Genomic DNA, 16,152 nt, shown 5'->3' with positions numbered 1-16,152 from the left:
CACTCGAAAGTTGCAGCCTTGCAGGTGAGTGAGAACAAATAAATGAGGATGATTTCATCTATTCACCTGAATTTCAATGCAATCACTATGAATTGTTTGACTTATGTATTTTATTACTACTATCTTTTAAGGTAATATAACAGATAATAGGAGTTGACCCTCTTTCATTGATCTAGAAACATTCCCTAACGACACAAAGTACAACCATGTTATAAACAATTTACATTCAATTTGTATACAATTTCAAGTACATGATTTAATATACATGATACAAGCAATTTCTTATGTACATATAAATAGTATATCTACAGGCAAACTCCATTCAGCTTGCATTCATCCATATAGAGAGAAGAAAAGCAGTGCTCCCCATAGGATTTGAAGTTAGGCTAGGCTCAAGTTTAGCATTCTTATTCTGCCATTATAGTGCAGTGTTCATATTTTGTTTCTGTTTTTTCTTTTCATGTACACATTGTATAACTTCTCTATTGGCTTTTTCAACAAAGCAGCAGTTACAGAGGCTGCTATCTGTACATCAGGCATTTCGAAGAGAATTGATCCAATTTTCGACATATTTCTTGCTCTCTGCAGATAACAACAAAAAAACAGAAACATCAACTTTCTAGCCACACAGAAAGAAAGAGTCAAATTAAGTATAATCAGCAAACATTAACATCACAGATCAATCATAACTTAGAAAGATCAACTGATCAACACCCATCGCACGGTAGGTTCGAATGATAGCTCCTTGTAAAAGGAAATTTCGATAAATTACAAGGTGCTAGGCAGACATAATTTGGAAATGGGATGTTGAACAGAACAATTTTCTAACTAACAAGCAACTTATCATTGCATAAGCTTATCTATGAAGTTGGTTGAGATGTACATCAAATTTTTTAAAAGAAAATTTTATTGAAGGTTATGCAAGACAACAGGTTTTGAAGCCCCAAAGTAAACCATGTTATGCTAAAATAAAAACCTCCACTAAGGTGAAATGTTGGTTCCAATTTATAACAGCTAAATGTTAACATGCACATGAAGACAAATTTGTTGATTCCAGCAACTAGTCGAAGGTCAAGGATTATGCTGAAGCAGGTAAGGTATGGGCAGAGTAATATGCCCAGAGTCAGTCAAGCAGTAATTTTCTTCTTAAGTTGCAATTTAAAGGAAAGAAAACTACAGAATAAACGAGTTTGAAATCGACAATTAATCATCCCCAAATTACAATTGATTCTGAGGGACCTCGAATACAATAATCACATTATTTACAATTAAATTCTGGTGCCTTGTCAGTATTAAAAAAGATGCATCTAATGATATGCCGCCTTAACATTTACTGAGCTTGGCATGTAATGTATTTTGCTAACATAGTGAAAGTAGAAAAGGAAATAGAAAGAGAGAGAATTTACTCTGAAATCTCTCTACATCATCATTTCCATCAAAATGAAGTAATTTTTTTTCTAAGAGAAAAAGGACATTGCATATTATATTAACAGCAAAATGGTATGCTTGAAAATGCATCTGCCTTAAGTATAACAACAAAATATAATATCTTGCTAACTCTTCAGTATAATGATTTTGGGCTTCAGCAGCTGATCAAAGATAAAAATACTATCAAGTATGATACTTTCAATCAATGAAAAGATAAATTCAAATGCTCCAAAATCAGCATTACATGCTCACTCTATCAACAGTTTAAAGGCAGCCAACATTTTGAATAGCTCTTATATATTTGTTGTTAGAGAATACTCCATCCCCTTGATCACGCGCTTGCACAAATACGAGTAATTAGAGAAACCATAAAAAACTACTACAAACAGTATATCGTGATTCAGTCTAATATATCTACACATTACACCCACAGATGAGAATAAATCAAATCCACTAAAACAGCATTACAAATATTTTTGCATAAATAAAGCTACAATCCCTCTCCCGACTATTCTAACTGTTAGGGACAAAGTTGCAAAGCCATGCCATTGTAACTTTTATGGACAACTGCAAATCTAGCCAAATACAATTTTTGAGCAAGTGACAAAAACTCCACCACAACATTATTCACAATTTTATCTTCCTTATTTGTTAACTCTACCAATTCCAGATGCAAATATTTATAACCCAAAGAGCTTGTTTGAAAAAAATAACCATACCACACTATTTGGCTTCTCCAAATTTCCTATTTAGAAATAACTTCCCCAAATCTCGTATTAGAAATTTGGGTCAATGCCAACATTTAACCTAATACTTAACTCTGAATCCTTGAATGCAACAACTCAATTTCGAATGATCCGTTAAATACAGAATAAAGTGTGAAATTCCAGTAGACAACAACATGAGGCAGACTCTTATAGATGTTAAAGAAACTGCTCTTACCTTCAGAATAACCATCTGGAAAGTTCCCAACGTTGATCAGTAAATTGCTTTTAGGATCCTCCTCCTCCATACCGCTATAATTGCTTCCATAACAGGGAACAAGTACAGCAAAACTGTTATCCGTTTCACGACTTTCATCATCACCGCTTGAGAACTCAGCTCCATGAGGCTCCAACCAGCCAATAGACCAATCAGAATCATCAGATTCAGAACCAGAAACACAACCAACATCAGATGGGACAAGAACAACATCATATTCCCTATCTATTTTATTCTCTTCTCTGCTATACCATTTTTGCTTCACCCTTGTTGACGAGGAAGGCACTTTTGCCTGATTTATTAAATGAAATCTTAAAGCATCCAATTCTTTCACCCCAGAATCAGCTGAAGAATTTGTTGAAGACCCATTTGAGAGTATTGGCTCTTGATTTTTTCTACTCCACAACCACCACGCGAGATGGCTAAAAGCCGCATCCATTTACTCGTGCTGCGAAATTTTCAAAACAACAATCTTTTTGCATAGGATCTTCTTAAACCCAGAAAAGTCTCTTGTTACATATACCTATCAAAGACAAATCAATAAGCAACTACAATACAACCAAAAAGATGAAACAAATGCACAAATCAATTATATCCAAGGAAAAGTGTAGCTGACAGCTAGAAAATCAGAAAATGCCACATTTAGAGGAAACTCAAAGCATAGACAAAAATCTTTTTTAACAGTTAAGAAATCACCTTCATATAAAGTATTTTTAGTAATCAAAATCAGAAAATACTAGGTGTAACTTGTTTCTCAAGCAAAAAAATAATTAAGATGAACATTTATTCATTTTGTTTTTTTACAGCTGTATTCTTCAGGGTCCTCCCTGCCACTAAATACATTGATTGAAATTACAGGTCATAGCCAACAGAGACTCCTAAAATAAACATAAACGCCTCGCCAAAAATTTCTATATATACATTGAACACAGACCCATTTTCACATAAAGCAGAATCAAGTGGAATAACACGCAACTTGGAGCAGAATCAATGCAATTATAAATTCAAATTAGAAAACATCCGAAATTGCAAAATTGATAATAAACAATAAGAATTAGTAAATTTTCATCAAAAACTATAACACTAAAAAATCCAATCCTTCAAACCACATAGTCTGATTCAATTTATCACAAAGGTGCAAACTTTATTAATGTATTTATATTATAAAAAATACAATTTGATGTTTTGTGAACAGAAACAGAAACTGATTCCAATTTGTAAAGGATATTCAAATGTGCTATTTAAGGAAAAGGGAAATATTAAAAATAAAAATAAAAAAGATAATGGATACCTTATACTAAAACCCAAAATGGGATTGTAATTTCAATTTAAGGTTTCATTCTTCATTTGATGGGTTTCGTTGATTATATATACATATATAGGGTTGGAGATACTGTTGGGGACACGTGGCGTGTATGTAACCGTTGGATTGGTGTACGCGCATCATTGAAAGATGTGACGTTATAAACAAAGCAATGCAGGTAAAGCAAGTAAGAAATCAGAACGTGCACAAATTATCAAAAGAATCATGACTATGTAGACGTACAGAATAAGACATACCAAATAGAGAACCTATATTACATAATTAAAACAAAATAAACAAAATAATATATATATATATATATATATATATTAATTGATTCATCATTCATATTCAATTAATTATGTATAAATATTTTCATATATTTTATACTTACAAAAATATCATGGTATTAAATGATTTTTTGGTCTTATACGAGTGATAGTATGATACAACAATTACATCATGTCATGCATCACTCTTAAAAAATGAAATAAGTTAATTATTACCACATAATATTCATTTTTATATGTGAAGTAGTACAAATAAAATAAAATTAATTAGAATGTAATATTTATGTGTTATTAGTGTAAAAATTTGAATATAATCATTAACTATATTATTTATTATTTATTTAAATTACTTTTTATAAAAAGTCAATAATAAATAATATAACTAATGAATAATAATACATTAAAAATATATAAAACTTATAAATACATTATTAGTGTGTATATATATTTTTCTCATAAAATTATTTAACAATTTCTCTATTATTTCATGAATATTAATATTAGTACAAATATATAATACAATTCAATTTAACTAATCTACTACCTATCAAACTACTATAGTGTTATATAAATATAATGATATTGTATCATGACAGTGTATAAAATGTTATTGGCAGTAAAAAAGATATAAATGGGCTATTATCCGGTGCGACCATTTCCACCTAAGGAAAAGATAGTCGCGTGAAACCAACGGCATCACATCAATACTAAAGAAGTGCAGTTACCAGTTAAAACCCTGAAACCGCCGCCGATGGAATCTGTTTCATCAATCTCCGCCGTTTCTGCGCCGCCACCGCCGCCGTCACTCTCATCCTCTTCCTTCTACTCTCATTCCAGGGCTCAACCTCCATTCACTTTTCTTCGTAACTTCAACCCTAGAATGGAGCCTCTTCGATCATCATCTCATGTTGATGCCACCGCGAAGCCCAAGGAGGCTAAACTATGGGGAGGAAGGTTTGAAGAAAGCGTCACTGATGCAGTTGAACGATTCACTGAATCCGTCTCTTACGATAAGCAGCTTTACAAGCATGATATCATGGGAAGCAAAGCTCATGCTTCAATGCTCGCTCATCAGGTTTAACTTTTTTCTTCTCTCTTTGATGAATTTACAATTCATATCCATTGATGTTGTTATATTTAATTACACTCTGCGCCTTTCAAAAAGCTATGATCAATAGCACATTCAGAAGAGCATTTTGTAGTAGCTTCATTGTTATATATTATGTATGCTATGCTTGGGATAAAACTTAAAACTAAAAAGCTAGCTAGAATATGAAGACCAGAGTTAAAAGCTTATGGCCGAGAAGCTAGCTTATGGAAAAAATTAGTTGATAGATAAGCTGATAAGTGTCATTGACTTAAACAGGTCATAGCTTGTAAGCCATAAACTACTTTTCTTGACCTATCAAATCAACACTTATAATTAGGTTTTTTTATTACAAAAAATAGCTTGTTGCATTTTACAAGCTCTGTTTGGTTAATTTCAAATAAGCTGGTCATAGATGTTTAAGAAAATAAATTTCTTTATGTTTATTTTAAATAGCCTATTGAATAAACACTTGATTGACCTGCTTAATCCAGCACACCTTAATTATCATTTGACTTAGTGGATATGATTATAATAAACTGATCTTCACTCAGGGGAGGTAAGTGTAGCTTTTGAAGTGTAACTAAACTAAACTAAACGTTACCAGAGGATAGTGTAATATTTTATTTCCATTTTTAAGGTTTCCAAAAGTGGAATTACAATTACACTTATGCTTGATTGATATTTGAATGCTTTGGGTGTTGTAGGGACTGATAACCGTAAGTGATAGGGATTCTATTATTGAGGGTCTAAATGAGATTGAAAGACGCATTGAGAATGGTGAGTTCAATTGGAGGACTGACCGAGAGGATGTGCATATGAACATTGAAGCAGCACTTACCGACATGATTGGTGAGCCTGCCAAGAAGCTGCACACAGCTCGCAGCCGAAATGATCAAGTTTTGACTGATTTTCGCCTTTGGTGTCGTGATGCCATTGATAAGATCCTTAAAAGCATGAAGCACCTTCAGATCTCGTTGGTGACTTTGGCTTTGAAGAATGATGGTCTTATTGTTCCTGGTTATACTCATCTGCAGCGTGCGCAACCTGTTTTGCTGCAACACCTTCTGCTAGCATATGTTGAGGAGGTATGCTGCTAACTTTATTATAGTCCTGCACCTATTGTGATTGATTGATCAAGTTTGTTGTCTTACCAAGAAAATCTATGTCGATAATAGGGGTTAATGAGTTAATGCATGCAAAAGGACTGAGCCATGTAGAATTGCTTCGCTACCAAAATTATGTGCAAAGCCTGCATTGCATGTGATTTATGGAATTAGTAGACTGTTGATGATGGCATCTGCACCCTACCAAATGGTGATTTAAGCTAATATAGTGATAAAAAACCATAGAAAGGATATACAAAAGCTTGGGAAATGTGTTTTATTTTCATGAGTGCTGCTTGTAAATGTTGATCACGCTTATGATATGTTCTGGGATTATGTAGTCTGTACTAGGATTGGCCTTTCAATTTTGTACTACATATCTTCATTTTGTTTACCAGCCATCAGGTTTTTATTTAGGAGTCACACATTTATCATTATTTTTATTGTAAAGAGTTCCTGACTTTTGATTCATTTTTCATTAATGAAGTAAGCAGTCTAGATTTAGGGAATAGTTTTTAAACTCGACTATTTATTGACTGCAGACATTGTTTTCATGCAGATTGAGCGTGATGCTGGTCGTTTGGTAGATTGTAGAGCTAGGATGAATTTCTGCCCATTAGGGGCTTGTGCTTTGGCCGGTACAGGGCTCCCCATTGATCGGTTCATGACTTCGGAGGCCTTGGGATTTACAGCTCCCCTGAGGAATAGGTATCTCACTTCATTTCCTATGTTTGAAGTCAATTTGTGTAATTTTGCCTTTCATGTAATTGGTGTTAACTCTTTATGAGCATCTCTTTTTTCTTACCATCTGATCAAGTGTTGATATCTTAAACAGTATAGATGCAGTTTCAGACCGAGATTTTGTTATGGAGTTTCTTTCTGCCAATGCCATCACAGCAGTGCATCTTTCTCGGCTTGGTGAAGAATGGGTATTGTGGGCTTCAGAGGAATTTGGATTTATCACACCAAGTGACTCTGTTTCAACTGGAAGTAGTATAATGCCTCAGAAAAAGAACCCAGATCCAATGGAACTTGTTCGTGGGAAGTCTGCCAGAGTCATAGGAGACCTGGTTACTCTTCTCACATTGTGCAAGGGACTTCCACATGCTTATAATCGTGATCTGCAGGTAGCTAAAGAATAAAAGAAAGGAAGTTTTATTTTTCTTGGTTTTCATGTTTTCTTTGTTTGCATGTGTAATTCTTGCATTTATTTGTTTTCTTTCTGCTCCATTTTGTCTATAAGATTCATTAAAAGCTCTTTTATGGAAGTAGGAAGACAAAGAACCAGTATTTGACAGCGTCAAAACGATTTTGGGGATGCTTGAGGTATCAGCAGAGTTCGCACTTAACATTACTTACAATCGGGAAAGAATACAAAAGGCTTTACCTGCTGGTCATCTCGATGCAACAACAGTTGCTGATTATCTTGTTAAGAAGGTAAGTCACATTTGCTGATTGGTCTTCTCTCCTAAGCATTTTGTTTATATTAAAATTTGAGACTGAAAGCTTGATAGCTCATCTGGTGTAAAATTAACATCAAGCTGCATACAACTGTCCAAGTTTTCATTTGAACCCAATCTCAAATCCCACTCCATGCCACTCAGTACCAGTCAACCTGCACCATGTAAATAGAAAACAAAATTAAACACCCTCCCTCCCCCCTTTCTCCTAGTCCTTTGAATGGAGGAAATAAATGTTTACCAGGTTTATATCTTATAAGCTTTCAGATGCTTAATGCAATAGATAAACTACTGCTTCAATTGAAATATTTTCTGCATGGATTATATATAGTATTCCAGAGTTAACAAGCCACATGGATATATTACCAATCCATCCGATTCCCAGGATGGTTTTCTTTTGTCTCAACAGTGATGATCATTTTACTCTCACATGTTTCTTTCTTTTATTTAAAAAAAAGTCATTGTCATGGCATACGTGCACATCAAAGTTCACTTCCTCTTACATAAACATTGTTCTGTCATCGGTCATTGTTCTCTCTGATATTTATGTATATATTCAAGCTGTTAGGCCTATGGAATGGTACAATTTGGTTTTGTCCTTTCGTTTTTAGCAGGAATCATGTAGATTTTTAGTTTAACAGGCATTAAGGAGTGGAACAATCATAGAATATAGATATGCCTGCATTTTTATTAGTTTGTACTTTGTAGTGAACTGTCATGACATGTGCCTTGTATATCTTAACTTTTCTGGTCTTGTCACTAGCTATTGCTACTTTCTTATGTTCCAATTGTATTAGATGTTTCTTTATATCCTATTAAGAGTTTCTAATTTTTGTACTATCTTTTCCCTTTTGCCTTTCTTATTTTAGCAAATTTGCCGTAGGTTCTTACCATTTTCCTTTCATATTCAGGGAGTGCCATTTAGGACGTCTCATGATATCGTTGGAAGAGCAGTTGCATTATGCACATCCAAGAACTGCCAACTGCTGGACTTGACTCTTGACGAGCTGAGAAGTATAGATACAATCTTTGACCAAGATGTGTATGAATTTCTTGGAGTAGAAAACTCGATCCAGAAATTTAGCTCGTATGGTTCCACCGGGTCAGCATGTGTTGCCAGTCAACTTCATTATTGGACAAAAAAGCTTGAAATCAATTGAAGATTACCCTACTAGTATGAAATTCTCATAATATCTGGAAGCAGTTTGTTACCACTAGTAGCTCAATGCTTACCCAAGATCCTGCATCGTGTTATTTCGGAATCAACAATGCCAAGCAAGTTGGCTCAAACAAGGATATCTTTAAATATTGTGACTATTTGTTATATGGAATTAGACGATTTTGCTGAATAGGTAGTTTAAGGACCAAAGACGCCATACCTCGAAGTTATGTGTTTGTTGCATTCTACATTGTCTGTTGGACAGAAATGTCAGCATGCAGTTGTAGCAGTATGAAAATCAAATGGTAGCTTATGATGAAAAATCTAATAGTAGCTCTTGATGAAATGAAGTTTTCTTTAACCGGAGAAAGGTCAAATTTTATATGCTTGACCTGAAATGTATACATTATCAGCATTATTATCATAATCAGTAATTTTTTGTTAGTATGCGCTCAGTATTTAGACTTTTTTAACATAAGGCACCGTGGGGACTAGGTTTTAGATTTTCTCCATTTTTCATAGATAGCGGTGAAAGATAGATTGTTCCAACTAATAATTATTTCTATAATGAATTTGTTTTATATTCAAATTGAGAAAAATGAATGTACTAAATTGTGTAAAAGTTTTTTATATTATTATTGTATCATATATTATTCATTTTCCTCAGTAATATAAATGAATGGTAGGATACTGATTGTGTACAAATCTATGCAGGTTGGGAAGCAATTTTGAGATGATGTATTGTTTTTATTGTATAGAAACACATTTTTTTACGTATAAAATTACATAATAAAAAGTAATTGAAAATAATATTTAGAAGATGATATTTACCTCTTTTGAATTAAAAGTGGGAGAACACTAAATTATTATTGCAATATAATTATGAAGTGAGAAAGTTATATTGAAAAGTCTGTACAAGCAATCTGGATATTTGAATGGCTTACAATAACAATATGATGCCTGGTTATGACCCTTAAAGTGTTGTATCCAATTCAGAAAATTTATAGACAAAAAATCTCAAAGATGGATTAAATTGGTAAGTACTCTAAAACTTATGTTACAGTATATCATTACTAAAGGAGGAACAGTTGGTAAAAGTGTAAAACCAGAAGAAATAACAATCACTTAGGTGATAGAAATTTGCCATCAGAATATAGTAGAAAACATCACACTGTATTTAATTCAATCCCTAAAATGAAACCCATGCTAATATTTTAAAATAGCCAAGAAATCATTTGATGATAAAATTCTTTCAAACAGCTAATTGGTGAATTACCAATGTCATGGTTAAACTCAAAACCAAAACTTCCCACACAATGTTCTTACTTCTTAAGTTGTTAAAATCACGCTCTGTAGTAAAAAAAGAAGCAAATTCCCATCAACATAACTACACCCCACTCCACAATTCAGCATTGACCTGAATTTTCAACATCAGCACCATATTGAGAAATGCTTGCTGCCCTTGCTTATATTATCCTTTTGAAAGTAAGGCTTCACATGTGATCATGGCAAGTTAAATGAAACTGTTCTCTTTCCCGGGTATAGTTTTCACCTGTCGTGTTCTTAAATGGCGAATACCAGCGGTGTCGCTAATCGCTGTGGCCAATTCATTTGACTGACCAGAGTTATTTTCTAGGGAGGATGATTCTGGATGCTCGGTAACAAGATGAATTACAGGCTTCTGTGCTTTCTTTTTCTTGCCTGGCTTTTCAGCATCCAACTTAGCCTGCAATCAAATTACTCTATGGATTAGTAAGCAAGTTAATAAACTATAACACATACCAAGTGGTGTGGCAGTTATTTGAATTTATCTTATCATATACACATTTAAGCATATAATTATAAAAACTTAAAAAATAGTTTACAATATTAGATAAAGTTTTTTTTAGCCTTGTTCATTAGTTTCACTGACAAACTTATTAAAATAAGCTAAAAAGAGCTGATAGGAAGGTCATTGCTATGATATGATAAGTGTGCTTCATTAAGTTGTTTACACAAACGCACCCAAACTAAATAGTGCATCCTGTGTTAAAATATGATGTATAAAAATCCCAGTGAGGTCATTAAAATAGATGCCAAATGCAGTAAAGGGTTCTGGTGTCTGAGATCAAAGTTTAGGGATGGAGAATACCAGTGAGTTCTGAATGTCACACAATGGCTTCTTTACAGGGCCAGGCGGTTTCTGAATAAGTGCACTCTGGAGTAGTTTAGCACATTCAGAAGCAGCTACACTTGCATCCTTATCAACAATTGAATCGTTCATAACACATTCAGTGTTTTCAGATTTAGGTGGTTCATTTTCTGTTACTTGGTTAGGTTCCCTATTTGTGCACTTAGCATGTGTGCAGCCGCATGATGGTCCGCATCTCCCACCAATGGAACGACATTTGCAATTTTTGGTCTTGCACGAAGACTTCTTACTGCATGAGCAGCAAAGCCCTTCAGCTGTCCCCTCCTTAACATTACTTCCACTTGAACTGTAAGTTTCAGGGGTATCTATTTTTAACAGTAACTTGGCATTGCTTACATCAGAGAGAAGAGGCTGAAGTGGGTTCTGCCAATAAAAATGACACAGTTTAAGATATTAGCACAATGATTTATGGGTAAACCATATTTCTCAAAACTCAATTATTTGATTAAATATTGAACCAAGAGTATTCCTAATACAGCTCTGATTTCATGTCAATGGCACATACTTGCTTCTTATCCTTAGAATCGAGCTTCTCCTTCTTCGATTGTAATTCTCTAAGTAGGACACTAAGGCCTTTTATTTCTTCCTTTAAATCTTGGATATCCAAATCCTTCTCTAAACTGTCGCAATCTTCCTCCTGTGATGGTGACCTTGAAGTAACAAAAGAGAGGGTTAAAACACAACATAAAGCAGTGACTGGGCTCTATAGTACTGCAAGGTTGATAGAATTCAACACTGCAAAAGGGAAGAGTTTTACCTTAATTTTTCCTGCTTCTGCAATTCAATTTCTTCTTTCAGCTTTGCATTTTCTTCCGCCATCCTGACAATTCCAAAATATTAGAATAGGGGCCCTTGATTTAATTTGCATTTTACAAAATCATGCAGACAAGAATCATTGTAAGAACAAGTTGTACTGTTGTTTCACTTTTATGAACCATACAGAAAACTTTAGATTATTGATACAATATGCAGTCAATATAGAAGCTTTCGATTCACAGCGCACCAGTTATATTTCGTTATATGTTGAATGTGAGGATAACAGTTTCTACCCAGATAAATGTGGGACCTAATAAACACCTCGTATTCACATTACTTCCAAGTTTTCCATATGAATCAGCTTTTAATTTCAAAGCTCTAATCACACAAATATCAAATAGGCAAGAGACTAGTACCCCCAAACATTGGAGGAATATGGAGTCACATAGTTAAGTTGAAGAAAAACACAATGGCATCTCCAACCAAGTTGCTGAGATTACATAACTTTCGGTGTTGTTATTTCAAATCAAAATGCATACTAACATCAGTTCCATAAGATCAATTTTAAGTCAGCAAAATCTTGCACTTTTATAATGTTACCCTTCTTCAAGCAGTGAAGTAACTTTTCAATGCTCAAAATTTGAAAACTCGTGATGCTAGCACTAGCTAAAGTGTGAATGTTCTTAACCTAGCATAAATTAGAATAAGGGGTAATATTCCCAAAATAGAAGAATCATACCGATAAATACATACTATTACTATTAACATTGAAATGAAATTTAGTAATCAAATATGATGGATTTTAAAATGTATTTCATTTTTAGTAAATATAGGGGAGAACTCCACAAAGAAGGGTATAAGCATTAGCCGAGGAAGAGAAGATATAAGGAGTGAAATCAAACTTACTTTTCCATTTCAGATTCATATTGAGAACATAACTCGTGTAACTGACTTGTGGCTTCAAGTTCATTCTCAGCATCCTGCACAGCCAAGTGACGTGTTTAATAAGCTGAGCCAACATATTAATCAGGTCACTGCTATAAAACAGAAATCAAGCACATTCAATATACATTTCCAACTGAAGCAACCTCTATCAAATTAAGTAACTCTTCAGTCTGCCAGGGATTAAAGACAATATTCTCCTTTGGAGCTAAAACAGTACAACTTTGGAATATAAAATTATATACTAAAAAAATAATGCAAGAGGGTGTACAAAATATCATGGTCATTATTGGATACAATGTGCAGCATAGGGCCATGAACCTCAGTCCTCAGCACTCAATCAAATATAGACATCCTAGTGAAGTATCAGCAAAAATCAGCCAAACTAAAAATAAATAAACAGGAGGGGGGAAACCATGTAGCAGTCAAGCAAATACATATATCCAATAAAAGAACCCGCAAGCATCAGGAAAAGTGCCCATTAAATTGAAACAAAGCTAAATTATGAAAAGTTTAATCCACAAGGAATCAAATATTTCTATTGATTTAAAATTACCTGAATTACTTGATTATTTCTATCTTTTCTAGCACCTACACAGAAACCAGTAACAGAAAATGAATGAAATGGTGCCAAAATAAAAGATTTAAACAAGAAAGATATTCAGGTCGTCTAACCAGCTAATCTATTTGATATCACTTTTCGAGCATTTATCATCTCTTTCAGACGATTAGTAGCAGCAGATGCTTCTTCTGTCTTCCGCTGCAGTATCTGATCGAAGGAAATTGAGAGCAAAGTGGCAGCTGTGAGAAAAACAATAGACACAACAACAAAAATGGTGGGAAAACGTAAAAAGCCTTGAGAAAATGCTATGAACCAACCATTTTAAGCCTCTCGTTTGAAGCCAACAAACTACAGGTCTTGAATTCATTCCTCCTTCCTTCTTTCTTAAGCTGATGATGCAGGAACAGATATTCCATAAGATAAATATACTAACCCGAAAGGAGATTCTAGATACAACAAGTAGATCTGTAAATATCAATTGCTATGTTTAACAAATATAGAAATTTGTTAGTCTTCCTCTTAAAAAGACATTTTTTACCAATGAAATCATCAATCACAAAAATCCAAATCCAAACCATAGACAAAAGAGAACACGAGTGAATAAATACCTGAAGAACTTCTTTTTCCAATAGGGCCTTGGATAATCTAAATTGGACAGACTCTAACTTGAGCTTACATTGTAATTGAACCTACATGCAAACGCAAAGTTCAATACCCAGAGCGAATGACGATTGGGTAAAAACGAAAGAAACACTTGCAAAAACCAATCAACTTAAGAAATGTTACCTTCTGAGCCTTCAAACTCTGAATCTCAAATTGCATCTGCTTACTCGATTCATCAACTCTTTTCCTATGGGTTGAAAATTGGGATTGAGATCCTAGTTTTTTCTTTAATTCTGCAACCTGAAACACAATAATAATGAGATAAATCACGCCATAAATACTGAACATTTTCACTTTGCTAGTGCAAATTAATGTTTACCTGATCTTCAAGTAAGTTCAGCTTCTGAAGATAATCATTTTTTAGCTTTTCAACTCCATTGATAGAAGCGGATGAATTATTTCCCACCTGCTGCCTTAGTTCTGCAATCTCCCCCTGCAAAATTACACAGTACAAAAAATAATGAAGAATTCCCTATTCACATCCAACAATTTTGGTTCTTCACAGAACAGAACTCTGAAGAAATAACATTAACTGACTACATCTAATCCAACTTTATTTTTTAAAGTTCCGCCAAATAATCACTTTCTGTAAGGAAATCTTTTCCCGTTTCAAATTCATGGATTAACAATTCCATTTCAAAATTCAAAAACCTTAGGTGCCAAATCTTAAACCTATCCTCATTTAAACACATTATCAACCAAATCAAATTTTAAGTAAACATCATTCAAGCACATTAAATAAAATACAAAAATCAAAATCAGATCCTATTAAGAACACTATCAATTTTCTGTAGCACATTTCCTAAGTAACCAAATCACGCTTCATCCAGATCATAACAAACAAACAACTAAATCAGATTAATGATAAAATCAAAATAAAATAAAAAACAGTTACCTGATACGCTTTGTTTTCTCGCTCAAGATCACGAATCCTCTCCTCATGAAGGATCTTATCGTTAGAAGCCGAAGCTGAGGCATCGATTGGACTCGATTGCTTGGATCGGCAAGTTATTTTCTTCATCATCTTCCTAACCTAAAGGGAAAATGGAATTTGAAATTTCACACAAAAAGTACAATTCATATTCTCTGATTCCATACGGCTATATAACGTTATTGCGCTTCCTAGGTTTGAATTCAACCAATTGTTAGGCGCCACGTCAAGGTCAACGTTAATTAAAACCCAATAAGGGAAACCTCCTTGATTCAAATTTTCTATGTCTTAAAGAAACAAAATTATTGTTTTAGTAGCAATTATTATATTTATAATTAGTATTAATTAGAAATTAATAATTAAATAGTATTTAATTTTTTTAATTTAACATAATACAATGCATAACTCACAATTATAATTAGAAATAGTCATTAACGACTAGATAATATTTAATCAATTTAATATAATACAACAAGTATTATGTTCTAATCATAATACTATCATATCATATTAGTTACATCAATCAAAAAATATTATAAACCTTATTGATTAATCATTATATCTTTTCTTAGTCTTCCTCATGTTCACATATGGAGCTAACGATATACTTTGTTTTCTAAACTTTATAATCTCTTATAGAAATGTTCAAATCATTTCAGGTTAGCTCCCGTTTTTTCTACAATATGAGTTATCTTAACTTTCACTCATGTGTATTCATTCATGATTTTATACCTACTGTATTTATTCATACAATGTAATATTCACTTCTCTACCATATTTAATTTATTCACATATTCGATATTTTAAAGTTTGATATTTTAAAGTCTAACATTTATTCTTACACAACTTTATGAGATGTTTATATATGTGGTAAAATTTTCTCTTTAGTTTAAGTGACATGTTTCTCTCCCATATGGCACCTAAAATATTTTTTTACTTTATTCACTTGAATCCTATGATTTACTTAATCCTATATTCTCTGATTTTATAAACTCACTTTTATGAAAGTCATTTACATTCAAAGATTTTCTACACATTTTTATTTTCATATTTATTTACTCCACAAGTCTTCAATCATAACAATATTATTCACGAAAAACTTGTATCTCAATCATTCCTAGATATATTCTGGAAGGACATTCATGACTAACAGGAAAAAAATAAGAGTTCAAAGTTGACATTTGGTGTAAAGAGAGTGCTTTGAAATTGCAATATAGGAGATTAATTATCTTCCTAATCACTTTATCAGTTTATCATACAAGTTAGCAAATGAAATTCATAGATAACAAATAT

At 33.2% G+C, this 16,152-nt stretch overlaps 3 protein-coding genes across 7 annotated transcripts; 1 reads left to right on the top strand and 2 right to left on the bottom strand.

Annotated features, from left to right (window-relative positions):
• LOC109327396 lies at window positions 199-3,797 on the bottom strand. Of its 5 annotated transcripts, none has more exons than XM_019560524.1 (4): window positions 3,701-3,797; window positions 2,371-2,932; window positions 1,673-1,754; window positions 199-582 (listed from the first exon to the last, which is right to left on the bottom strand). In XM_019560524.1, exons 2-3 carry the CDS (start codon window positions 2,846-2,848, stop codon window positions 1,693-1,695), a joined length of 540 nt encoding a protein of 179 aa, XP_019416069.1. In that variant the 5' UTR covers window positions 2,849-2,932; window positions 3,701-3,797; the 3' UTR covers window positions 199-582; window positions 1,673-1,692. The 5 variants fall into 5 exon arrangements, with proteins under 5 accessions (XP_019416069.1, XP_019416071.1, XP_019416070.1 ...); XM_019560526.1 differs by having other exon boundaries at window positions 2,371-2,896; window positions 3,701-3,739; XM_019560525.1 differs by lacking the exon at window positions 3,701-3,797 and adding an exon at window positions 3,106-3,601.
• Window positions 4,691-8,963, top strand: LOC109328765 (argininosuccinate lyase, chloroplastic-like). The gene is made up of 6 exons (XM_019562377.1): window positions 4,691-5,077; window positions 5,797-6,177; window positions 6,755-6,903; window positions 7,031-7,322; window positions 7,468-7,632; window positions 8,567-8,963. The coding sequence occupies exons 1-6, from the start codon at window positions 4,754-4,756 to the stop codon at window positions 8,813-8,815; spliced, it is 1,560 nt and encodes a 519-aa protein (XP_019417922.1). The 5' UTR covers window positions 4,691-4,753; the 3' UTR covers window positions 8,816-8,963.
• Window positions 9,989-15,026, bottom strand: LOC109328780 (kinesin-like protein KIN-4C). The gene is made up of 12 exons (XM_019562398.1): window positions 14,824-15,026; window positions 14,248-14,361; window positions 14,052-14,168; window positions 13,874-13,954; window positions 13,583-13,654; window positions 13,379-13,472; window positions 13,260-13,294; window positions 12,668-12,741; window positions 11,763-11,825; window positions 11,511-11,655; window positions 10,946-11,368; window positions 9,989-10,540 (listed from the first exon to the last, which is right to left on the bottom strand). Exons 1-12 carry the CDS (start codon window positions 14,950-14,952, stop codon window positions 10,328-10,330), a joined length of 1,560 nt encoding a protein of 519 aa, XP_019417943.1. The 5' UTR covers window positions 14,953-15,026; the 3' UTR covers window positions 9,989-10,327.

This window comes from Lupinus angustifolius, chromosome LG15, assembly GCF_001865875.1.
Source record: "Lupinus angustifolius cultivar Tanjil chromosome LG15, LupAngTanjil_v1.0, whole genome shotgun sequence".
Lineage (NCBI taxonomy): Eukaryota > Viridiplantae > Streptophyta > Magnoliopsida > Fabales > Fabaceae > Lupinus > Lupinus angustifolius.
This window is presented reverse-complemented; position numbering and strand designations above follow the sequence as displayed.

Excerpts from the sequence above, each read along its gene's own strand:
- LOC109327396 (XM_019560524.1), bottom strand. The coding sequence starts at position 2,848 with ATGGATGCGGCTTTTAGCCATCTCGCGTGGTGGTTGTGGAGTAGAAAA. Across the intron at positions 1,755-2,370 it reads TCCAGATGGTTATTCTGAAG|GGGATGGAGTATTCTCTAAC; the intron begins GTAAGAGCAGTT and ends CGCGTGATCAAG.
- LOC109328765 (XM_019562377.1), top strand. The coding sequence starts at position 4,754 with ATGGAATCTGTTTCATCAATCTCCGCCGTTTCTGCGCCGCCACCGCCG. Across the intron at positions 7,323-7,467 it reads CTTATAATCGTGATCTGCAG|GAAGACAAAGAACCAGTATT; the intron begins GTAGCTAAAGAA and ends TTATGGAAGTAG. Across the intron at positions 7,633-8,566 it reads CTGATTATCTTGTTAAGAAG|GGAGTGCCATTTAGGACGTC; the intron begins GTAAGTCACATT and ends TTTCATATTCAG.
- LOC109328780 (XM_019562398.1), bottom strand. The coding sequence starts at position 14,952 with ATGATGAAGAAAATAACTTGCCGATCCAAGCAATCGAGTCCAATCGAT. Across the intron at positions 14,169-14,247 it reads TGAACTTACTTGAAGATCAG|GTTGCAGAATTAAAGAAAAA; the intron begins GTAAACATTAAT and ends ATTGTGTTTCAG. Across the intron at positions 11,826-12,667 it reads TATGAATCTGAAATGGAAAA|GATGGCGGAAGAAAATGCAA; the intron begins GTAAGTTTGATT and ends TGGAATTGTCAG.